This window comes from Fringilla coelebs (genome assembly GCF_963513975.1).
Source record: "Fringilla coelebs genome assembly, chromosome: 1".
Lineage (NCBI taxonomy): Eukaryota > Metazoa > Chordata > Aves > Passeriformes > Fringillidae > Fringilla > Fringilla coelebs.
Window position 1 is genome coordinate 129,973,153 of NC_140028.1, and position 26,533 is coordinate 129,999,685.

At 37.8% G+C, this 26,533-nt stretch overlaps 1 protein-coding gene across 6 annotated transcripts in view; it reads right to left on the minus strand.

Annotated features, from left to right (window-relative positions):
• Window positions 1-26,533, minus strand: part of ANKIB1 (ankyrin repeat and IBR domain containing 1) — an 88,229-nt gene that overhangs the window by 47,041 nt on the left and 14,655 nt on the right. For all 6 annotated transcript variants that reach the window (XM_084218959.1, XM_084218958.1, XM_084218954.1 and 3 more), the window contains exon 2: window positions 8,222-8,487. In XM_084218959.1, the coding sequence (XP_084075085.1) occupies window positions 8,222-8,409 (188 nt within the window). In that variant the 5' untranslated portion in view covers window positions 8,410-8,487. The remainder of the gene's footprint in view (window positions 1-8,221; window positions 8,488-26,533) is intronic.

Below are 26,533 nucleotides of genomic sequence, written 5' to 3' on the forward strand. Positions count from 1 at the left end.
ATTAGTTTTAGATTGGTGTCAGACAAATGTGAGATGAAATAATAAACATGAAACTTCCAACAAGTGTGTTCATTGTCACCTTTTAAACACACAGCTTTGTATTTCTGCACAGGACAACTATCTTTGTATCAGTTTGTAAATGACCTGGCAGTGTATGCTATCTAGTGTTGATATTATTTAAATAGCAATAATGAAGAAATTACACAGTGATTTGCATCATTTATATTTCTTAAAAACCATAAATGTATTACAGAAATTATCTCATCTTTATCTCTCCCACCATAAAAATGTTTTCAATTTGTATGTCCCCTTATCTTTAATGACATTATTTTCCTTACATGTCCCAATGACGTAACTTTATTACATTAAACAGAAAAAAAAAAAGTGTGAATTTAAAAAAATCAAATCATCCATGATCTGTACCTTGGCCAAAAGGAAAACTGCGCCTATATACAATGTCACTGAATATTTTGCTTGGATTTTGCAATTAGATATAAAAATTAATGAGTTATTTCTGGAAAATTTGAGCCAACAGATCTGTCTGGTAAGGAAGGCACATGTGCCTCTAACCCCAGGGTGAAGTGAAGCCATTTGACACAATGATCCAGTATTTACCAATCAACTCGACAGAGTCACAAACTCTACCTGGCAACAAAATTAGTTGAAATAAAGATGTGGTCATTCTGGTTGGCAAGGGCCAAAGCTGTACTCCTCTACAAACCAAACAAAATTTTACTTTGCCTGTGGTAAAATGTTCACGATGGCTCTACTAAGGAGAACAGACAATATAGAATAAAAAACCTTTAAGAGTGTACTGCATTAATAGATCTCATTTCACCAATCACTAACAAGGAGTCTTACTCTGCAATGTGTGATTTCCACCAAGGAAAGTAAAATTAGAACAGTTTCCTCTGGGTGCAAAAAAACCTAGCAGCAAGAAGAAGCAATAACACACTCAAGAGTGGCAGCTGTAACTGGAGAGCAAAGGCTCTGCTGTGAGCAACAAACTCATAAGCATCATGTCTCTTTAACCTACTAAGGTTAAAATAATCGAAGTCAGACAGAAAAAAGTCAGCTTTGAAACCTAAAAACACAGCAGCTGACTTGCTCTGATCTTTGCTTGTAGATCAGACTGTGATTAGGATAAAGTCTACTTTCTGTTTCGCATTTTGTGAGGAAGTCATGAGGAACGCCAGGGGAGATACCTTGGGAGGCCAGACACATCTGCTCAGTGAGAACTGCTTTTAACTGAGATTTTGAGCTCTAGGGAAAGGAAAACAATGAAGTCAGCCAGATAAAGGTCTGAGTTTTTCAGCCTGCCTTAGTGTACTTTAGAAGACAGTGCCCAACTGGGTGGCAGCCTTTGAGGAACAAAGCAAATGCTACTGCTGCTACTTCACATCTGCAACTGCTCCTCTAAGTGTTTCCTCTGGTTTTTCTGTCTTTGGCAGTTTTTTCCAGGATTTAGTCACAGCAAAAACCTGATCACTTTTAAAGGCTTCCTATTTATACTTTGTCCATCATCTTGACATCTTTTTAGAATGACTATGATGAAAATGACCTTATAAAATACTATTTTCTACCACCCAGTCAGATGCTCTGCTACTGAAATCAGGGCACTTCAATTCACTTGGACCTCCTGCTTCTTTATAATCATGCCCAAAAAGCCCTGAGAGATCATATTCTTCATTTATTATTCTCCTTCATCTAATCAAGATCTCCCTACAGTATTTCATATTCCAACGAATTTGAAAGGTGACCAAGACTTACAACAACACAAAATAACTAATCTAAAAAGGACCTTACAGAACCAATTCAGCAGCTGAGTGCAATGACAACAAAGCAATCTGATAAACACCTATGCTCCCACTTGGACAGATCCAAACACTGCACAGATCATTTACCACACACCAACAAAGGAAAACATTTAACACTGTACCACAAGCAGTATCTCCCACAAGAAGCATTCATGTCTCATATTGTAAAATCATCAAAGTTTTAAATTTACAACTTTACAGGTGCATACTATTCAATTTTACATATTTAGTATAATGTAGGATGAGATTAATCTTCTCAGCTCCAGTGACCTACAGTGCAGACAACTATAGCTGTTACAGTTCTCTTAAATTCCCTTTGAATCAATGGGAAGAAACAGGCACTGCTGGCACACCCTTAATTTAAAACACTTTATGGTCACCTTCACAATACATGAATTGTGCTGTTGCCTTCACTAATTATTCTGACTAGATTTATTACCTATTTCTATACTGACTATAAAGGAGATCTAGTAGGAATAATTCCAGTGGAGATATACTTACTTTTCTGAATAAAATTAATTTAAACAAAAGTATGTTTGAAATGGCTACCTTTATAATTGTTGATAATTAAAAACAAGCTTGCTTTCTGTTGCTCAAAGTGAATGATCTAGACAATGACATTCTAATAAATTATTCAGATGAAATAGTGTATCATACACTTTAAGTTATTAAACCAGAACAGAATTATTTTGTTATGTGGAAGAAAGGGAATATAGTTGGGAGGTTTTCTTTTATATTAAAATCAGAAGCCAAAACTTAAAAACCCCCTACTTTTAGAAGAGTAGCTTAGGCAACTATTATACCTTCATGATTTTTCTTCCAATGAGCTTTAAAATTGGAAAACACCAAGCAAATGTAGTAATTCAGAGAATTACTATGATGAACAAAAAAAAAAGGAGGAAAAAAAAGACTCCTCCAGTTGTTTTCTGAACCACCTACTTGGAAACATCCATACATTCAATACAAACTTCCTTACACTGGGATCCTGTAGTTTTGGTTAATAACCCCACATTTTTCCCATTTGCCCTTATTAGACAAAGAGCTGCTATGAAACTTATTATTTTTCTTTTGCTCAAATTTATATCAGAAGTACTGTAAGGAAAGTAGTGTAAAAAGGAAAACTAGACTTACTGTCAAAGCACTGAATAGATGTTCAGAAATTCAATAAAGAAAAAATATGAATTTTAGCACCTTTCTGAAGATTTCAGCATGAATCATTTAGGTCTATTTGCATCTCAAAGTTTAAATATTTACAGAACTTCTGTCTGTCAAAACAGTGAAGTAGCCTCTTGTTGATTTCCATCTCCAGAAAAAAACAATATCAAAAATTCAGAGCAGCTTCAACCTTATCAGAACACAAGCAACTACAGCACTTCTCTGAAGGCGGATGACCTGCAAAGAACAGGATTTTCATCAATACTTTTCCTTAACATCTATTTTTGCAGCATAAAAATCCTCTAATACCCTCTAAACTTCAGAGAAATCTTGTTCTGAAAAACAGTCTACACACATGTCCCTCAAAATCATCCAAAACTAATTTTCAACATGACTGCAAATGGATGAAAAGCCAACAAAACCTGGCATGGGAAGACACATTCCTGAATGTGCTTTGTCGAATGCAACATTCCCTTTGGGGTCAACAAGTTTTCTGGCAAATTCACCCTCCATAACATGCTGGAAATATCAGCATACTTTTTTGACTGCATTACAATTGCTTGGACTAGTCCTTATTGAAACCTCTTTAACAGGCAGAACAAAAGGGGACTGTAGCTGAAATTCCAAGAGATGCATAGCCTAGAGGAAACCATCACTATTTTGATGTTCTGTCATTCTTCTGAAGCAAAATTTACTTCCCAAATTATAGCAATGAAACAAGAGATATTGCTTATGGACAAATCCCAGGCACATTTACCAACATTTCTCTCTGACTGCCTTAGCTATGCCTTAATTGCCAGAGTTGCTTGACCACTATTACTGAACAGCAGACATCAAGAATGTTAAAAGAAGTGGGTTTGGGTTTGATTTTTTTTTCTTTAGTTTCAGCAATCACCTCAATTTCCAGAATCTCTGCAAGAAGAAAGGCTTGTATTTCTTGTTCTAGGAAAAAATCAGCTTTGTAAACCTGTCCTGTCTCCACAAAGTTCCATGTTTCTGTCATCTCTTCCTCCCCCCCTCTTCAGGCCAGGACCAGCAGCAACTGCTACAACAATCCACTTTTGGCTTGAATACTCACAAAGTGCTCAGATATAGCAGTATGAAACACACAATGAGGAAAATCTGTCACTGATCCAAAAAGCTTCCCAGCAAAGCTGCAAAACTGAAAGTCACACCACATATATTGCAAAATGACAGTTTATCTAAGGGGTTTTTTTCCCTTTCAGCGTCAAGCAAGTCCTCGTGATTTCCAGTCACTCCATCTCAAGCAGCCTCTGGAAAGTCTGTTCTCATGTCATAGCTCAGAGTGCTTCACCAACAGCCAGACTCCAGTGAGTAACTTTCCACATTGATAGCAATCCTTTCAAACTAAGCAGTCAGATGGTCTAAAACGTACCTTAGGCAAAAAAGAAAAACAAAAAGCCTGAGGGCATTGGATGTGTTTTATCATCTGAAGACTGCCTTTTCTAAAGAAAACATATTTCCATATATGCTTTCCAGACATGCTTAGTCTGTAATATTTTTATACACATTTGGGGAGTGAAATTTAAACTATCTTCTTAAATATGAATCTTCTGTCAAGACCTTAATTCATAGGGAAACATGAAAAATGTTTGTAGTGGGATGAGACCAGTGTGGATGTTGTATAAAGCTCTCAAAATCCCTAGGTGGAGTGCTTCATGAACTGCTCCAGTGTGGGCTCCTCCACAGGGTACAGTCCTGCAGAAACACTCAGCTGCAGTGTGGGTCCCACACAGGGTCACAGGTCCTGCCAGAAATCCTGCTTCTGTATGGGCTGCTCTCCACAGGCTGGGCAGCTCCTGCAGGAGCCTGATCCGGCATGGGCTCTCCATGGGCTGCAGGCTCCTTCAGGGCACATCCACCTGTTCTGCTGTGGGGTCCTCCAGGGGCTGTGGGTACCTCTCTGCTCTCTGTGGATGTCCAGGGGCTGTGGGAGGACATCCTGCCTCAGCCCAGCCTGCACCACGGGCTGCAGGGGATCTCTGCTCCAGTGCCTGCAGCACCTCCTGCCCCTCCTTCTCTGTCCTGGGGTCTCTGCAGGGCTGTTTTCCTCGTTTTATTTTTTTTCACTCCTCTCTCACAGATGCTGTTCAGCATTTTTCATCCTTTCCTACGTGTGCAATCACAGAGGTACCACCAGCATCACCACAGTCTCAGCTTTGGCCACTGGGGGGGCAGGTTTGGAGCTGGCAGACACCAGCTGTGCCTGGTGTGGGGCACACTGATCTCTTCTCACAGATGCCATCCCTGCAGCCCCCTGCTACCAAAACCTTGCCCCATGAACCCTTCTGTCAACTCCTCCTGACAGGTGCCACGGCTGGGGGCTGAGGGTTATCCTGTGGCAGCCTTGGGGCTTCTCTCTGCTGATGAGCTTACTGGTCTGAGATCAAGTCTTCGAAAATTCTCGTTTGAGCTAATTAGCTGTGGCCAGCAATTTTTGGTTTTTAAACATTAAATGCTATGTTAAAACAAACTGGTACGTCAGGTAAACATTATTCAGGGCTGCAGACCAAGTTATACATTAATGGAATGTTGACTATGTTTTGGTTTTCATTTCAACATTGCTAGTATACTAAAGTTTCCTATGATACTTATTAAAATGATCAAGAAACAATCCTAGCATTTTAACAAAATCTTGCTGGATCTTGTGAAAAGAAATGAACAACAAATTTTCAAATTTTTTCATCTTGATTCTATTTCTGGGCTGTAAATATTGGATGAAAAGTGCAGCAGCCATATGACTCAGATACTTGCTGCATAATAACTGTGCAGCTCAAAATCATTGAGAAATTTTTGTTGGCTTAAGTTTCTGCCAGTAGACTTCATGCTGGATTAAATCAAGTTTGTGCAGGTTGGCAGTTTTGCTTTGTGACCCTTTCACCTCTTCTCCAGTTTCTTGGTTCTTTCCTTTTGAGATCACTGCAGCAGGATGTCCCCAAGTCCCTTTCACTGCAAACTTGGTGCCTGTGCCTTCACTGTGCCTTTGGCCAGTCACACCACCCTCAGCACTGCCAGATAGGATATTTCTAAACATCCCAAAATATCTCTGTCAGTTCAGTCTGTAATGCAAAAGGTGTACCAACAACTGTATCACACTACTCTATTTTGAGAAAATCTCCCACAGTAAACTGTAAACACACGTCAGTTTATATCCACCTACAATAATACTATTGCCTATAATGAAAAACTGAATTATACAGTGTGCATGCAAGTAAATGCTACAGCTGGTAGTTACTGGTGCTACAGATTCCCCAATATTTAAAATGTTTTATGAAGAGAAAAACAGAAAATATTATACTACTATGGACATCTCATAATTGTAAATTTCTCTCAGAATACAAAGAGATTAATTTATATTTACATGCTGAACTTTATCAGTAAATCAAAGCATTCCTTTTAATAATCAGCTCATTTAACCCCTGCCATATCCAGGACTTTCTGCATCAAAAAAGAAGCAGCTTAACTCCAAAGCACTTGTGCCCCTCCTGCTATCAACTTAGCAAACAGACACAAGTAAGGCTTATATTTATTCACTTTTACTACTTTATTTAGATAAAAAGGTCACATTTATGTCCAGCACATCTTAAAGAGAAACCCTTAGAAAGACATCAGAAAAGTTAATAGTCAACAACTTCAGTAAGTTGTTCCTCACAAGTGCTACAATTCTAACAGTCTGGGTTTTCAGAACCAGACTCCAGCAGATAAAGGCACCTACCCTATGTTTAGGGACAAAAAATGTATTACAAAGCCTTGATTCAAACAAGGCAAAAGAATGATTCTTTTGATCATTAGTTTGCAATGTGTGAAAAAAATAGGTTCTCTTGTGAGACTTAGATGTTGAAGGTCCTATGCAGCTAGTAGCAAAATGGCATTTCTAAATGACTTTAAAAAAAAATACAAAGCAGTTATTTGAGATTCCATCATAATGATGCAATATGAATTAACTAATGCACTGCTCAGAAGTCAGTAATTATGACTATTTCTTTTCATATGTGCAATTTCACATGTCCTTTTTGTCTCAATGAGGCTATAATTTCTTAAGACCTATTTTCTTGAGAGAAATCTGAAAATCTCAGGAAAAAAATCACATGGAAAGTGTAAGTAAAAACTGGACACTATTTTAAATTCATTTTAGTTAACTCTTTTCTATAATTCAAGAATAAGGAATGGGGGAAAAAATAAACAAAAAAGTTTCAGTGATAAAATGAAAACAAATTAAAAATAGAAATACAGAATACATAGGGAAGAAGAGAAAAATATTTAGCCAAAACTGAGGTAAATTAGAAATTATAAAATAAAAATCTGGTTAGATGAATCTAAAACACTGAGGAAAAAATTATGGTGAGAGGCCAGAAAGCTAGTAAAGTTAAGCATACGAGGTACAAAACAAGCCTTATGACTACTACAGGCCCTTTTAGACATAAACACAACAATGAAAAGAATTTTACCAATAACACAGTTTAGAATTTCTTTCTGTTCTGTTTCCTAATATGAAGAAGAGGATATTTATGAAATTCTCTCTAATAGTGCTTGCTGAAGAAGAGGTTTAGCAATGTCTGCTTGGTCCTACCTTCACAAAATACTAGATGAGAATGGCTTGTGTCTGCAATGTCTGGATATGGGTAAGATGTTAATCTTTAATTGATCTTAGAGAACTGACAAAAATACAAAAGAATGGAAATAGCTAATATTAGGGATTGCTGTCCATGTTGACTGCAGCAACAATAAACTTACTTATTATCAAGATATTAATGTTCACTGTTATTATCCAACTCAAAAAATAAAAGCTGCCTGAATAACAGAAGAATAAATATATATTGTATCATCTAGAAGAAGTTACAATCAGCGTAATATCCACAAAGCTTTGCAAACAGATTATTTAAAGACAGGAAAACACATCAAGAATGGTGGCACAGTAACTATTTTCAAAGAACCACAGTACAGGAGTCTTCAGGAAGCAAGCTAAAACTGCCCAAGACTAATTTTACAAGAAAGGAACAGATACTGAAATAAAATGAAAGACTGTTTATCAGCCTGTGATTATAGACTAATTTGCATGTTTTCTATTCCTGCTTGAACTCGTTACAAATTCTGTCTGTGCAACACACACATGCACATATATGTGTACACCTATGCACACACACATCAGGTGTTTATAACCTGGCTGACACTCCTGCAGTTGCTAGGTCAGTTTTTCACAGCCAAGCCAAATTTCAATCACTGCTTACCCCAGGATACGATTCATTCCATGCCTAGCAGCATAATGGAGTGGAGTATTGTGCTGGTACGTTTCTCCATAAGAAGTATTTGGGTCAAGAGTTTCTTTCAGTTGAGGGTTGCTCTCATAGATTTGGCAGGCCAAGTTTTCATCTCCATTTATAAGAGCTTTGCGGAATTTGGTGGTTGTATTTCCCATGTTGCTATCCTAGCTATCAATGGCACTTCCTTTCCCCTTCATCCACTTGTTGTACAGTTCTGTAACATGCTTCACAGCCTAAAAAAGACAAAAAAAATTCCAGTTAGTCTGTAATATATTTTCTCCTTGATGAAAAGAAAAAATGCAGAGCACTGTAAATAGGCAGCCATTCTCCTCATGAATGGCTGAAATCTTTCTAGGTAAATGCACACAAATTCCCAATTCTTCACAGATCCTTCCACTGATAAATTGTGGATCTCCCTCCCTCTGCAAATATCTTCACTACCTACACTCTTGAAACCTATGGAAAAGAAATGGCAAATATCAACCTGTATTAGAAGACTGCCATGAACATTGAATTTCCAGGAATGAGAAATGAATTAAAAATTAGATGTTACTTCAAAAACAGAATAGATCTAAAGCAAAATTCTTACACAAGGAAGAAAACTTCTTCAAAAGTATGCAATAAAGCAGACATTAGTTTAACTTTTAATTAAAGAAAAGCATATTGAAATATGCTTGAAGCACCCGAGCTTGTACAGGTGGGTGTACACAGCACCCTTCCGTGCCAGTAAGACAAATGCCCATGAACAGAGGAATTACCATGGCCCCATCTTAACAGCTCTGCTAAGCAGACTGTTTTAAACACCTAGCCCCTTACACTTAGATCTACAATGAATGGGTCCATACAACATCTGGCATTTGTACTGGCACAAACCAGCTGCACCTTACGGTACTTTGAAATACTTTCCAGCTGCTGTGCTCCCCTACCTCTCACCTTTACCTGATGGAGGCACCCAGCAGATTATGCTGCAAAAAGACAGGGCAGACAGAGCGTCTCTGCTCATGACACAGGACAGCAGGAGCTTATCTGGATGCGCAGCTGGAGAGAGCACATGTTGGTTTATGTCAGGGCACAGACAGGGGAGTCAGCACTGGCTGCAGCTGGTAGCACAGTGAACCTTCTAGGAGGTCCCTTTTGTGCATGAGTCATTCCATCCACACTGCTCCATGCCAGACCTTTCACCCCACAAAGCACACACAGGGATCCAAATATGCCAGGCACAGCAGGTGAGGGGATGAGTCTATGTTGTGCACATAAAATCAGACAGGGCAGGAGCTACCCAGTACCTTATATTCAACTGGCTGGGACTATCTCAAAGCTACTGTTTCTATATTGGCATTCCAACACATTACTGGTGCCCCTCCAGCCTTGTAGACAGACAAAACAGAGGAATCCAAGGGATCTAGAACTGCAGAGAATCCAAGGGAATTAGGATGTGGATAAAATTCACACTAAAAGCAGTTGAGGAAGCCTGGTGAACAGCTGCAGTGACACTTTTGTTTCCCCAGAGCTGTTCTCACCAGTTGCCTCATCAGCATGGTCAGGTCTGTTCAAGAAGGAGGGAGGTGGCCTTGGTGGCCTTCATTTTAAACCTTTGTCCTACAAAATCGTGGTAAGGCAACCTTTATTTTGAGGTAGCAATGTTGTGAGGTAGCAATGACTCTGCTGTATCAGCTGCCTCTACGTACTAAACATGCTGTCTGAGACCAGAGTTACCTAAAGAAGAACCAAGTAGGCACTCATCCAAATGCAAAGGGACATCCTTCATATATCTAATTATATCCACAAACCAAAACCTAGATTATTCAATCACACCACAGATTCTGCAGCATTTTGTATCCTTCTGTCATTAATATATTTTAAAATACAAACATGCAGATACAACCCAGATATAATATTTAGATTCTTCAAGAAAGTCACTGCATATTCACATTACTATGTCACAACTCTCAGTGCCATAAATTAATTTGTTTTCAGATGCAAAATTAGTTGCATTACTCTACGTACTGGGTAGTTTCAGGCTTTAGTCTATGAACCCTTTAGTCTACGAAGAAAAGTTCTGCACTCTTTTCAGTCAGCCAGCAGTTCATATTACATTCAACAGACAGGATCTCAGGAATAACTTGAAAGAATGATTTCACTTAAGTTTAACAAGATTAGTTTGTGGTATTATATTATCTGTCAATCCCTATCTACCACCAGTAGCTCTCAAGACTATAAACTAAATTAATGAGAACAAATGCCTAAAAGATATCCGAATCGTCATGGAAATCAATAATGAAGATCCCACTAATGGCTGTAACACTAAGAAAAGCACAAATCATTTGAAATTAGAACGTAACAGCACTGATTTCCATGCATTTATTTCTGGAAATTAGCACACAGATAACTTGCATCAGCTGCAGAACAGGCTGCTTCTTGTCCAAACTGGAGCATTAAACAAACCTGGGTAGGGATGAATGAGAACACTGAGAGTGGAAGGAGATAAGATGGTGCCCCCAGGCACCTGAGAGAAATCTGGGACAGGGTGGTTGCTGAGATGTTGAAGATGAGATCCGAATGGATTTAGGCAAGGGTATGGAAATGCATGGGAGAAGTGATGGTCTCTGTGGGGGGGAGTTAAAAAGGTCCCCAAAAATGAAAACATTTTTGTGCAGAAAAGGCAAAAATCATTAATTCTATTGTACACTGAATAAACTTTATTTACTTTTGATGCAGTATGGATGGATATATTAGAATGTTGTACTGTCATCAGTGACCACGAATATAAAAGATGTAGGCACATTGCTTGAACTATTATGTACATTATCATATCATCCAGAAATTTTAGGAACATGCAGACTGCACTATGTAAGTCACTGAAAACAGCAGTGACATCTGCTTTCTTTAAAAAAGCTGACAGCTTATGTGTCCAATAAAGGGCTTAATATGATACAGACACGATACAGAAAGGTGAATGAAATAAAAAGAGTAAAAAACTTATTTGTATAGAAGGACCAAACTCCAAAGGAAATGAATCTCAGTCAAAGGAAAGGGAGAATTTGGAGGATTATGAGACAGAGCTATGATATGGCTTTGAAAAGACACAAGTGAACTCCAACACAAAACCAAGAATGAATGCAGAGGTATTGAAAATTTAGCAAAGGCTAATGTAAATATAGCCATCACATTATCAAAATAAAATGAAAGATGATAGAATGGGGATAGTCAATGAAGGCCCTTCAGGTGATGGCGAACAGCTTATATTTGATGTGATAGCAAGAAACTGATCTCTGGAAGAATGGAAAGAGAGAAGTGACAGGGTCAAAATTAACCCAGAAAACAATTCTCTACTTAAAACACATGATATGATAAACTGTATAAATGTCTGTCACCTTCATACAGTATCCACAAAGTTTTTCATTTTTAACACTACAACAGGCATTAGCTTTTTATGCTTTGGAAATTTGGTGGGCCACATGGTAGTATTTTTTGTTTTCTGAATTGCAATTAAACAGGTCAGCAGAAACACAGAAAGACAAGGGAGAAGCTGTCTCTGTACCCTGGCTCTAACAGTTGGCTCCCAACATGTTTGGAAGTCCAGAAGAAAGAAAGATGTGACAGCTGCTGCCTCTCTCAAGCTGTTGTAGTTGATGAGTGCCCTTCCGTAAAATATTCAAGATTTGCCCATTTGCAGTCATCAGTTCATCTTCCAGCAAACAGCCCCACTGTATCCACAACCAAAGAAGCCTCTGCCTCAACTGAAGGAGAAAAAGGACAAAATATCAGCTGATGCAACAAAATTCTGACCTGAGAAAGGCTGAAAGGGGCCCAGTCTGATGCCTTTTAGTGTAGCTATCTTTCATGAAGGGCTTCCAACCTGTTACATTCTCAGAGAATAGCAAGTTAACGAGCAAAGATGGAACCAGACATTCGGGGAAAGAAACAGTTCACTCCTTCAGTTAGTCATTTTGTGGTTTTAGAGGTGAAGGGCATATAATACATACATTTCCTCTGACAAAGGTGGCAGGGAAGTGGTCTGGAAGGTTATCAGCCAGTCAGCCTCAAAGACCTGGAGAGCTGAACTCAGGTGTGGCTAAAGCAGTTTCAGCAGCTCCTGGGCTCACATGGGTAGTGTGCAGTATCAGTGTCACTGGCCTTGCTTCCTTCATTGTATAAACCCAGCATTTAAAATCCTTAGCCTATTTTTTGGTGTCCACATCACAGTGGAAAAAAACAGACCACACAAACATGACAATATTCTAGTGTTTTATCTAAATAAAATGAGACGAATAGAATTTTATAGGACAAATACAAGATTATTTTTTTGGTAGGGAGATCTATTCACTGAATTGTCAAGTTCTGTGCTAACAGAAAGACTGTATCATGGCCTTTAGCATAACCTTAAACCATTTATCATAAACACAAACATCATTTTACACCAAAGAACTCAGGAAAAACTAAATGTAATGTTTGAAAAATATATCCCATATTATTTCTGAATTCCAAACATCAAGTTCTACTTTTGAAAGTATATTTATTACTGTATTGCCAAATAGAAGTTCCAGCCTAACAAAACCCAAAAACCACCCTAAAGTTTAGGGAAAGATTCATATAAACTCCATCAGGGCCATCACACTTCTCTGCCTTAGCAATGAACAGTAATTTCTATGGCTTTTTAGCAACACTTGGTATCAGAACTCTATAAAAATATACCAAAGAGACAGCCACTCTCATAGGAGCTTGACGATTGAGTACAAGATTATAAAAGTGGATAAAGAAAGACATGAGTAGAGCAAGGAAGCAATGAGATTCTGAGAGCAGTTGCACCAGCTACCCAGTTACTGTTGATTTTTCCATGGGCATCATCATAGAAGTGAGCGTGAAGAAGAATGGCAATGACATCATAGGATTTTAGAAGGAGCTCCTCCTTTCTAGGTGCTTGCTAGAAATTTGCCAAAAATAGTAAAATATTGCACAAGGGGGATCAGGTAAGTATTTTGGAAACATCATACATCTAACACTCATTTAGGAACCATTGAACACAAAAGTCTTTCGTGACACGGCACATCTTTCTCAATTTACATTTTAATTGCTTTAATACTAAAGCAGAATTTCTTACTGAATGGAGGACTAGCACATGTTGATGCAGCAACTATTCTAAACCTTAGGGAAAGAAAAAAAGGGAGACAGACTGTACTGCATCACACTGCTTAAAAATTTATCAAAACCCGTAACAAAATACTCAGGTTTAACAATGAGAAGAAAATGCTATATATTTCTTGCACCAAAAAAACCCTACTGTTTATATAATGAGCAAAGAACAGGACTGAACTAATAATAATGTGTAACTTTTTTTTTTACAATGTAACAATTCATAATTACACAGCTTAACCTTAAAAAGTTTAAGTACAATTTGCAGATTAAAAACCTTAAAAACTACTTCTTAAGTAGTTTGTCAAGAAACTATAAGAATATTCTTCTGGAAAAACTAAGTGAACCAAGATCAAAGACTATGTAGCTCCTCATATTTAAATCTTAATATTAGTAAAATAAAATACATTAACTAAAACTAGTGTACATTACATGGCTTCTAAACCCTTCAAAAGACAAGTGATAACAAATTAGTTACACAAAAAAGATAAAAAGATATCAAAAATACTAGTTTTTACCTGGCTTTTGATGAAACTATGAAGTAGTTTGAAATTATATTCTAAAAGCATCTTCTGTTTCAAGCACAGTTAGCTCAAAAGGTAGCTATTTTATTTGCTTTGGATACTGCAGTTAAACAGCTCATTTTTAAAAGCTGAGTTTCTAAACTGTTTACTCCAGAGTCTGTCCTACATTATAAATAATATTTTTTTTGCAGATGGGAACCACAAACAACTTAATGGTTTAGGAGAAAGCCTCATGACCTGTACGCTTAGGACGAGTGTCACATTATAATGTTGGCAATTTGTATCCTCACGTCTGGGACAGACTAACACAAATAAAGCAAGCCAAAAGTTATGTTCAAGAACCCTCAGAATACCAGGCTGTCTCCTAGAAACAGCAGAAAACCCCCTGGTTAGTGCTCTTCTTCCTGTCTTACCTTCTCCCCTCTACACAAAGTTAAAAAAAAAATAAAATCTCCCTTTACCAAGAAGACAAAATTAAGAGTGAAGCCTTCAAATGTGCATGCCTATTTTACATATGGATGGCACAGATGCCTGTAATTAAGATGCAGCAGAAAAAGTTAGGCTAAATCTAATTTTTACATGTTTATAGTCAAGATTTAAGATTTGTCAAATTTTAATTAATTACAAACTGTTCTCTCTGGATACCTGTATCTGGGGCAACTTTTCTGCAAAGTCTGAAATAACAAATGCGCTTGTAAAGCTTGAGAACTGGTTATAGAAAAGAGTGGTGGTGTTTAGGGGATTTTTTTACGCATTGCAATATGCTAAGGTTTGTGCCAAAAGTTCTAAGTCATCAACAGGAAATAATGAAAGCGTCTCTGCCACTTTAAACCCCTGTGAATAGGACTTAACATTATCAAACTCTTATTACATTTTACACATCAAAATGCGGAACAAAAAAAAAATTTGCCATGCCAACATCTCACCCTTCAAACAATGATCACCAATATAACTGTCTCTATGATTTAAATACCAAGGTTGGAAAGTGGTAAAAATGTTGAGAGTTGACTTGAATAAAACGTAGTGTGGGCTAGTGAGAGAATTAATTATTTCCTCATTTATATGCTTGTGGGATAGAGAGTCTAGCAACTTAGGTTACAATCTCTTTATGCTAGCATATGAACCCACAAGTTGAAGGTTAAAGTTATTGCTCAATTTAGTAATTTGAGACTTTGGCTTACTGACTCAGCCATAAAGACTTTCATCCAGGTGGAGTATTTTCTTTCAGACACTCTTCTTTCACAACTGTAGTTTGTGGATTAAAAGGATTTTAAGAATGGCCTTGGTTTTCTTTGCACTGTTGCATTTAAAGGGATGCAACTAGGCCAGCTGCAGCATAGACTAGAAGCAGTTTAAGAAAAAACTGCTTAGATGTAGCTAAAGTAATAGCTACATTAATTTCAACTGTGTTGTCTACAATACTTGCATTCATCATTTTAATAAAATGTGGTAAATTCACTGTGGGGTAGGTACATACACACATGGCAGAAAAGACAAGATACTGTGCAGCCAAATCAAAGGTACACTGTGATAGCTGCACAACGACTGCATTCCTGCAGGTAGTCAGGGAGAAAAAAAATCCAGCAGCACAAGTTAAAAGGTGGAATCTGTTGTGGTGTATACTTTTTTCTTCCCCTTTAGTGAACAGCAATTCAGTACAATGGAACAAAAGAATCATCATCCTATAATCATGCTCTGGAATATCCATTGGTCTCACCTGTAATTGTGAATTAATTTCAAAATTTTTTCCAGGACCTCACATCTGTAGATTTTTTTTTTTAAATAACAACAAAACCCTCAAAGTTCTGTGCAATTCAGATAACACTTTGGAGTTGTTCCCAATGCAACTGTCTGTCAAGACCTTAATAATCTTAGTAATTTAATTTGCTGCATTTTAGTCAGTGATATGAGAGAAATCAGAGAATCATAGAACATTTTGAAGGGACCCACAAGGATCATCGAGTCCAAGTCTCAGCCCTGCACAGGACAACCTCAGGAATCACACCATTGTTGAGAGTGATGTCCAAAAGTTTCTTAACTCTGTCAGGCTTGGTGCCATGACTGCTTCCCTGGGGAGTGTGTTCCAGTGCTCAACCACCCTCCAGGTGAAGATGTTCTTAATGGTATTTTTAAGTTCCAGACATAAAATACAGCAGAACTTTTTTAGGGCTAGCTCTTCAATCTTCAGGTTATGTAGACTACTCAAATCTAAAAACCAAAAGATTTGTACCTAGTCTACCAACACTAGCACCATAAGCCCTTCTCTGTCTAGATCAGAAGGGGAAGAAGCAGAAAAAGAAATGTTTGATGTTTTATTAGATTAAGTCAGTCTACAGACAGACATAGTTCTGGCATTTTAATCCCAAGCACACTGTTTTAGTATAAAAAGCTCACTGCAGACTGTTCCACTGACTAAAGTAACAGTACACTTTAGGCACTGTGCATAAAATATCATCAGTTTATTAAGGATCTATAAAAGTGACTTCTGTGTTACAGGCCAATGCTGATAGCATCACCTTTTCATCACAAAGAAGTGAACAAGTGTCACCCAGCACCTGTATAAAGAAGTAGCAGCAGCTGATGACTCACAGGACACAGCATCAGTGAGAAACTAAAGAATATGAACCAGAGACTGGTAATGTTCTTAATCAGTGCAACACCTCCCATGCTGGCAGCATGGGAACACACTTCAGTTACAGTGTTAACTCTCTGGTTTCTCCCTACCCTCACACACACATAAAGCCCACAGGATGGGAGCCTCTCTGCAAAAAACATCCAAACACACTTTGCTTAGCTGTGAGATGAACTGAACTGAGCTGGGTTGCTGCTTAAGACAAATGTGTGTTCTCTCTGAAATCAGATTCAATAGCCAAAAACTACAGAGAAACCACCACCAAGAGCTACAAGGCAACAGTTCACAGAGCAAGGGACAGATGGGACTCACAGACTGACACTGTATGGGGCAGAAAGTCTGAAGAAATTTGTGTATTTCTGTCAGACTGATCCGCCTAGAAAAAGTGAGAGTAAAGCCAATCTGTACTGGTACAGAGCACTGCTAGAACATGAAAGGAGAAATGAAGATGGCAACATAAAGAACCACAGAAAATCTCGTGGGGAACTTGACCGACCAATCTCTATAGGGTGCAATGTGCCTGGACCCTGGCCTTGACTGGATGTATTTTTCAAGTACATTAGCACAGGTAAACAAATTTGAAACTGCATGAGGGCCCAAAACCAACCTCCTGGAGAACCTCTGATAGAATCTGGCCAGCCAAAAGTTTTAATGCCAACTTCATTTTCAGTGGTGTTAAACTGACAAAATTGAAAACAAAACTTACCATCTGCCAAGGCACATCCACAGAAAGTGAAACTAAACAGGATGGCAACACAGGGATGCGCACGATGACACTCCACAGTAAAATCTGAAAATCCTTTATACATTTAGAAACCTTAGCATCTTCCTGAAGCAGAAGTTTCTCAGTTTGAGGAAGCTTTTTCATATGCAAGAGTATCACTTTGTAGTTTGTCATACTCTTGTAAATATGAAAGAGGCTCGTATGGTAAATCATCAAATGTAAGGATAGCTATACAAGGTCAGGCACCTGCAATAAGACTGCAAACAACAAGCATCATGCCTTCCAAAAAGCATACAGTCTCATTTGGAAAAAATGACTATCTAAAGTCAATAAATTTCAACATAAAACCTACTGGTTTTATAATCAGCAATGTATTTCAAATAAAGGAAAAACATGAAGAAACAAATAAATCTAGATTTTTCAATGTCCAATCTCATAACACATGCTGTATTTGAGAATGTCAGAGGAAAGCAACAATCACCATGTACTACCACTGACTCTTGGCTCATAAGAATACTACTGGGAGGACGAGTACTCTACATGTAGATTCTATCTGTGATAGTTTGATGGGTTGCATGTTCTGAATAAAATAATCAACACTTAGTGTATTTCCTCTATTATTACCCAAGTAACTTAAAGCACTGAAAAGAACACTGCACACCATTTCAAGGAATATGTCAGAGTTCCCTACTTACACTTAAGCAAGCTACACTTTGAAGACTAGACTAAATCTTTATATAGTGCAGTATATTAATAGCATAAATATCTCTGGATGAAATTTTGTAAAATACACTCTGATTACATGAAAGGACTATCTGTTTCCATGTTTTCAAGTGGGAGGTGAAGAAAGCACATTCAACTGTCTGAGACAGTTGACAAGCATTGTTCACAAATGTACCGGACCAGAAAGAAACACGCACATACTTTTATTGTTTCCTGGAGGCATTCTTACGTGCTGGTTTTGTTCCATGTAAAGCTAAAAGACAATGTGACCCTGCTGATCTTTCAAAGAGATCTTGATTTTTTTCAGATGAATGAACAAATCAATTTCCTTTTAACAAAGAGGTAATTTAACTCGTCAGCACTCCTTCAAAGCAATACATTCATTTAAGGTCTAAACACAGAATCTGGGAGATCATTGTGTGTCTAAAATGAGATGGATTCCTGTAACAAAGTATGTTTTCTACACAGTATTTAAGAAGCATTTTACAACATTTCTGAGAGACAACTTCAGGAACAATTTAACTCTTTTAGTCCAAGCACCCTGCTTATCATGGTGCTGACTCCCCAGAATCTTAAGAGTCATCCCTGCTAACTAAGAAACTAAGAATGAGCCATTCAGGTAACTGCAGTGACAAGGATCATCACTTGCATCTTATGTACAGCAGAAAATTAGGAGAACTGCAACTGCTGAACTTCTGATAAAATGTCTAATAAACTCACCAATAAAATTCTATGGCAGGGAAATGGTGAAAGATATATTGGATCTAATCTAAAGTTAATTTAAACAAGCACATAACTTGAAGAAGTATTTTTAACTTTTGCCAGAACACCTCTGCTGAAATATTTGGCTGGTTTTTCTACTGCATACAAACAGTTTAACAATTTACATAAAGGCCATAGATAACAAAATTTCATTATAGTACATCATATACAGTCTGTATTTAGGAAGATTATTCTTGACACCAGTGTAATTACAATGAAACACAATCCTGTTGTATAATGATTTTTGGCTCTAAGATGAGTATTAAGCCAAAGAACACAGAAAGAGAATAAAGATTTTAAGGAAATCCAATATTACCTGAGCTTGAATCACAGAAGGGTTTGTACTGGAGAGAATCTTTAAAGATCAAAATGTCAACCCTTCTGTCCTGGGCAGGGATATCTTTCAGTAGACCGGACTGCTCAAAGTCCTGTTCAACCTGAGCTCAATCATGGGGCATCCCCAGCTTCGGAGAACCTGTTTCAGTGCCTTGCCACCCTCATCATAAAATATTTCTTCCTTATGTCCAATCCACATCTACTTCTTAATGTTTAAAGTCAATGCCTCTTGCCTTGTCAAAACTGGCCTTGGTAAAAAGCCTCTATCTCTTTTATAGAACCCCCTTTAATTACTGAAATGCTGCAACAAGGTCTCCCCAGAGCCTTCTCAACTCTGCTTCTGGGCTGAACAATCCGAGCCCTTTCAGCATTTCTTCATAGGAGAGGTGTTTCAGGCCTCTGACCATTTTTGTGACAGTCCTCTGGACTCACTCCAACAGGCCCATTCTTGTACTGGAGACCCCAGAGCTGGACACAGTGCTCCAAGTGGCATCTCAAAAGAGCAGAGTTGAGCAGAGGGGGGTAACCTCCCTCGACCTGCTGGCCATGCAGTTCTATTACTTCTTTTATCAGTTCTTCTACTAACATAATCAACATACCTAGGGACTGATGCAGACACTATTACAATACAAATGACTGCTCTTCAGTGTAGAACTGACTGTTACTGACCTTTCCCATGTAAGGCAAGGAACGGAAGAAGGAGAAATGCAAGGTACCAGAGCACTTACTTCGCAAAATCTGACCTATTTGGCATCAGTATTACATTAAATTGAATATTATACAGGCTTAATATTAGAAAGATTTTCAAGAACCTGTCTGAAAAAAATACTCTGTTTTACCCAAGTAGTAAAAATCTTTATCATTTTAATAGAGAAGTTCTTCAACTATTTCCATGAAGCTTTCACCAGAAGTAACTGTACAGACACTGGGATCATAAATAACTGTACAGACATGATGCCTGATGCTTAGTGGAATTTTCCCTGTGATCACATCCAGGGGTCATGCTGAAGCCAGAGAAGACAGTAACAGCACTCATGCCATTTCTCCTACGCTCTCACTATTCCTGCTGGCAACCAGATAAGACAGTGGAAAAAGAGCAGCAGAAGTAACAAGCCTGGCTTAACTGTCAGGAACAAGAAAAATGCAGGAAACAAAGGAAAACAGCAGTAGGTTTAAAGGAGAAAGGACTCCACACAACTTTCCTCATCCATGGGCCATTGTCATGTGAGACAAATAAGGCAGAACTAGTCTGTGTTTATTTTAACTAAAGGACATATTAATAATGGGCCTACACAAGTAGGTGAATTGTGATTATTCTGACCAAACATTCCTTATTCTGGCTTTTTTTTTTTTCCTAGGAAAGGGCTGACGCTGCATAAGTATCTTATGATTATTTTTTTTTCTGCTGAATCTTTCTAAATTAGTATGTACCTATGAGGTTTATCAATACAATGCCCCTTCCAGTCAGGACAATGAAGTTTCCTTCAGAAACAAAGAGAAATATAAACTAACAATTAATATTACTACCCTTCCTGACGTCCAAGCTTAAGGAAAAAGAAATATTACAATGTGCTTTAAAGTTAATATTTATATGAAAAATCTAAGCCATAAGTAAAGAAAACAGATGTTCTATGATAGAAGTGAAAGATCTTTTAATTTTCTCCATTCTTTTCACAGCTAATATTGCTGAGAAGTTTGGGAGCATCAGCTGGGAAGTTTTTTGCTCACTGCTGCCTGGCATAAACTTCAGCTCACATGCCGAAAGAATATTACAGAATCACAGATGTAATATTTTTTTTAATCATTCTTTTAAAAGTCTTGTTACATTTATCTCTTACAGTCTTTCTTAAATAGCAAAACTTTTATATAAACCCCATACTTTATATTCAGAACCACAGCATCCAGGTCACCAGATTCTTACATCTTGTGTCTGCTGGAACATTTCACTATCGCATCCACTGTTTCAATTTCTTATTATGCCTGAAAACAAAAAACTCTCTGTTCATGCAGAAATGTGTCATAACAATAAAAGAGCATCTGTGCTCCAACAAATCCAGTGTCATTTGTACTGGCTAAGGCTAACCAGTTTGCAATAAATTTTCATCTTAAATTATTGCAATAAAGTTGTAGAAAGCTAGGAATGGTTTTGTTTTACTGGTTTAGCACAGACAGACTACATCATACTTCACATAATCGGCCTATATAATCAAATTATTAACCTTTCAAAGTATTTTAACAGTTTTCCACTTTAACAGCAATTTTCATAAGAGTGAGTTAAACCAGATCCAGACATCTCTTTGGACATCATCCTGTGGTTATGCTAAAAGATAAAGGCAGGTAGACAAGGCTGTTCAAAGGTATCTGAGGCAAGATATAATCTCAGCCAGACTTGATGATCCGAAACTATTATGTCAAAGCAATGTCTGACCTAGGTAAATGGTAAATGGCTACTTGATACAGCAAAAGATAAAGATGTAGACCAGCAGATTCTAGATGAAAACTAGTGCCCAGATTTGTGAAACTGTCCATGATTTTCCAGAGAAGAAAGAGAGCAAGTTTTTAGGTATTGAAAAAAAAAGAATCCTTGATGGCAGTAAGGGCTCCTATCCCCTAATAATCTGCTAAGGGAAGAAATTTCTTTAGTCCAGCACCTTAGTGATTGATCTTGTCCTGAAATCAGAGTTCTCCATTCAACACTTTTATTTACTCATGAGTCTTCTTAGTGTTTGCACTGTTTCCACAGTGTCCAATGCTTAAAAAATTGTGATAGATTCTTGGAGCCAATGTGCTCTTGAGATTCTGAGTTCAACTGATTTTCAGTTTGGAAATTTGAAAAATTACCTGGCAAAAAAAAAGCCTACAGAAGTAAAACCTTTAACCTTTTACAGCTCCATCACACAACTTAAAAAAGAGGAATTACAAAAGTATGAAACAAGCCTTTGTTTACAAAACTAAAAAAGCAAAACCTACAGGTTTTTTTCAGCTCTGTAGATTTAGAAGGGTTGTGGCATAAATTAAAAATTAGGTCTGACAAAGACTGGTAAGAATCCTCTGCTGTTTTGGAAGTTATTTCAGACTGACTTGTAAAAAAAAAGTGTTAATCCTCAAAAATAAATCTGAATTTTGCTTAGGAATAAATATCTGTGAGTTTATTCCTACTTTGAAAGAATTTGATTCCTAACAGCAATTCTCTTTCAAGACATTAGCTAAGGCAAGCTGAAAATAATTTTCATAATATACATACTCAAATGTTATTAATGATAACTAGATAATCTAATTATCTCATTTACCACTTCCACTATTTATACATCCACATTTTAATAATGAATACAATTTATTGTGCGCTTTCACGAAACAGCTTCATATCTGGTTGGCAGCCAAATTTCTATTTGTTTTAGACCTCACAAATAAAAAATCAAGCAGACAATATTTAACTTCAGTTTTTTTAAAAGTTTGTCGTTACTAATAGATGCATTTTTATTTCCCATTTTGTTTTCACGTATGTAAACATAATAATGGTTATACTGGATCAGATAATTCCTTGTCTTCTCATCTCATTCCTTGTCCAGAGTTAATTGCAGAGTGTACCAATGAAAAGTAGTAAAGCTGGGCAAGAACAGATGGACACTTCTATACAACACTCTCCCAGTTTCCAGCAATTTACCACTCGACAAATTTTTGAGGTAGATATGCTAGGTTTATATTAATAACCTGTATTGCATTTTTCTTTCACTATGTTGTTCAAAACCGCCCCAAATCTATGGAAAATTTTAACAGACAGAGCATCCTGAAATTTCACAGCTTAATTATTCATTGTGAAGAAATATCTGGTTTTAACTGGCAATTTGTTAAATTTCATTTTAACTGTCTACAAGAACTGAGAGGCAGACAGCAAAGAAACTTTCCATATTTGCTGTCTCCATTCCACTAGCGATTTTAGAGATTTCTATCACATCACCTTCTGTAGGTGGTCACCCTTACATCATACCAATCTTTTCCTCTTTCACAGATTCATTAGCCCTAATTCTGAAGTGGATTCTGTGCCATTTTTAGGATTATTTATGCTTTTTCTGATCTATTTCCAATGCCTCTAACACCTTTTTAATTTAAGACATGCAAAATGAACGGATTCACATCATGGCAGCATAGCTTCTATTTTGACACTTCATTTACTTTTTTGGAGTGATACTAAGGACTAAGCAAATTTTCTTCAGAGTTTTTAATATAACCTCGAGATTTTGTTTATGAACTGTAATAATTAAGAGGAAAATATTCTATATAAATTTAGGACCCTTTTTTCCTCCCAACCAGATGAATCTTTCAGCTTTAGCTATATTGAATTTTATATCCACCATTGTGTCTCATAAAATGCTTTTGCAGTGGGCCCTGTTTGTTGCAATCACTGATTATCATCTTTTCTATACTATTCATCCTCACATGCAACAGCAGTGGTCCTAGCACTGATCTATCTGGGACTCTATCAGTAACCTTCAACCACTGTGAAAACTGACTCTTTATTTCCATCCATATCCATAACCATCTTTAAACCAGTCACTTCTGCATGCAACGAACCCTTGTTCTTTCCCAGTGCTGTTTGGATTGTTTAAGACTTCTAAGTAAGGGATCATGGGATACCACACTTGAAAATTCAACCAGGTTATAGAAATGTATTTTGCCAACTTCTTCAAAGAATTTAAGTAAGTTTGTGAGATCAGACTTTCCATTATGGTATTAGATTGACAGATCCTCAGGACATCACATTTATTGACATGTCTGCTAATTATTACATCATATTACATCATTTCTACTAATATTCCAGGAACAGATTAAGGCATCTGTTGTCCAACAAGCCTGTCTTGGAATCTTTTAAAAATTGCATTGTGTATACCCACCTCCAGTAATAAGGCACAAAGTTAAGTTCTTAAGAATATGACAAAATGCAGGGGGGTTGCACTGTTTTAATTAACAAAGAGTTCAAAAGAAAATAATATTTGCCCTGAAAAAATAACCCAAAACAGAACTTTCACAGTTTCTCCACAAGAATCAACACAGACTGTCAGTTATGAGATTAGACCTACAAAATCAGACCCTGGCTCTCATCACCAAGTACTTTGGCAAATGATACTTGAAAAAGGGATGATGTCTGCTAATCTCCTTTTACCTTGCTAGATTCAGCCAGAATGCAGGAAACCTCTAAAGTGCATCCAAAATATTTTTTACATTGAGATGGAAGAGTGATATTCTGTCATTTAAGAATGTTTAATTATTTTAGACTTCCCTCCCCATTTTCTCATGAAAGACCTCTTTCTCTGAGAAATGCTGAATTAATTATCAAGGAAAGACTACAGCTAGATGCTATGAAGGAGAGAGGAAAGCATATGCAGTCTTATGAGTCTTTTCTCTTACGCTGGCAATGTTCAAAGTATCTCACATGCAGACCTTGCTTCTTTTTGCTCCTCTCTACTTCACTGCAACAACAAATAAAAGGAAACTTCCTCCCAAAATTGCCTCTCTTCCACCAATTTTCTTGTTCCCATGTTCTTCTGTAGTCTGTAAAGCTTGTCATTCTCTTTACTGTTCTTCACTTCATATTTCCTGGGGAAGAACAAGGAGACACCTCACCTTGCATAGCTGAAGCATACCTGAAAAATTTCTTCAGGTTTCCCAATATGAAGAAAATTTCTCTATTCAGAAACAGATTTAAGCATTCAACACTATTTATACAGTCAGAAAATATTTTACTTTTTATTCTTTGAACCAGAACACTGGACTCCCTAAAAAAGGGAGTCATTATAAAACGATTTAGATTGTAATTGACAGTTACGCTGGACTGTCACAGAACCAGATCACCTGAGGTACCAGATTCAAGCCCCTTCAATCTCAGATTGCTAGTGGTCATATGGGTAATGCTTCCCTCCTAAGCAAAAGCCTTTGGCTTGGTATCCAGTACCTAAGATTCTCTGATGCCTTGCCCATGCATTGACCCTCGTGTATTGCCCAGATTTTGGTAAGATGTTTCTGCTGTTTGGGGTTTTTCATGGAAAACTGCTGCCTTATCTTTTTTTTACAGATGGTTACTGGGCTGGCAAGCAAGCATTCTGAAAAGCAGCATTCACTAGACTTACATTCCCTTTGTTTCTAATACTGCTTGCTCACACCACCAGCTACTATCAAAATCCATAATGGGGAGTTCACACAGTTTATGTTCATGACTGCCTCTGTTCCATCCACATCTACTTCACAGAATTCCTGGAGTCATAAGAAAAGAATGACTTAGAGTGCTGAAGCACAGCTACCTCACCCCTGGATCCAGTACTTCTTGTTAGGTAAGGTGACTTTTAGGACCTCTGTGTCCCTTATTTCCTGCTACATGAGACAGGGAGGTCCTGCAGAACAGAAAGATCCAGGTCACCCTCCTGACGCGGGAGGTGTCAGTGACACTGCACAGGAGGTTCTCAGCCAGTGCTATTTCCGAATGCCGCTCACAAAGTCACAGAGGACAAATGCACATGGGCTTTCCCTGCTGTGGTGGTGCTGCTGGGACTGGGACATGCGTTCCCTTCCGGCTGCCTCCACAGCTAGGCATGACTCCTCACAGAAGGGAAGACTTTAAAGTCTACCAAACCTGCCTGCAAAGCAGTGACAGCAGATATCCAGCCCAAGATGGTGCATGGCCACCTGAGACTATGGAATCCAGCCTGCTGATGTAGAAGAGTAAATTTACTGCTGTCTGTTAAGTCACCACATTTCTTTTACAGCTTGACAAGCCCATTCAGCCTCTCCTACCATGACTCAGGAAGTAGTTCTTATGCAGCCTGACCTACGCCTAGGAAAAGTTCAATCATCAATCCAGCATTTACTAGATACTAGCAAACTTATATTTGGCCGTCTGAAAATGAGACAGAAATCCACTGGAGTAAGGTCCAAGAATAGAGTTTGTTAAAAGAAAAATCTCACTGCCAGTTGCAAAGATTTGCAGGAGCAAGGACAAGCAGTGGCAGACGAGACGAAAGCTGGGCGAACCAGCTGTATTCGTCTCAGCAGCTTGCAGAGCTGTGATGCTCAGGAATCCCTTGGTGACTGCCTTATGAAAAACCTGCTCCAGTGCCAATGTAACACGCAGGCACTTAAGAATAGTTCTTTCTGCTTGTAAAGTAAAAGGCACCACAAGAGAACATTTCCAACCCCCACTCTCCACCAGAAAAAAGCCACAAAAAAGTGCATTTCTTTTTTCTCTATACTACTTCTTTTCTTGGGTTGTTCTCCTCCCCAGGGCCCACTTCCCTGACCAGAGCAGTTTGAGACCTCTATCAGACTTCCCTGAAAGCTTCAGAATTTATGAAGTAACTTTTATAGTTACTATGAAGCATGTACTTAGCAAGCAGGAAATCTGCCTCCAGTATCTTTTTATGACACAAATGTTGCTTGAGAAACTTACACTGTAG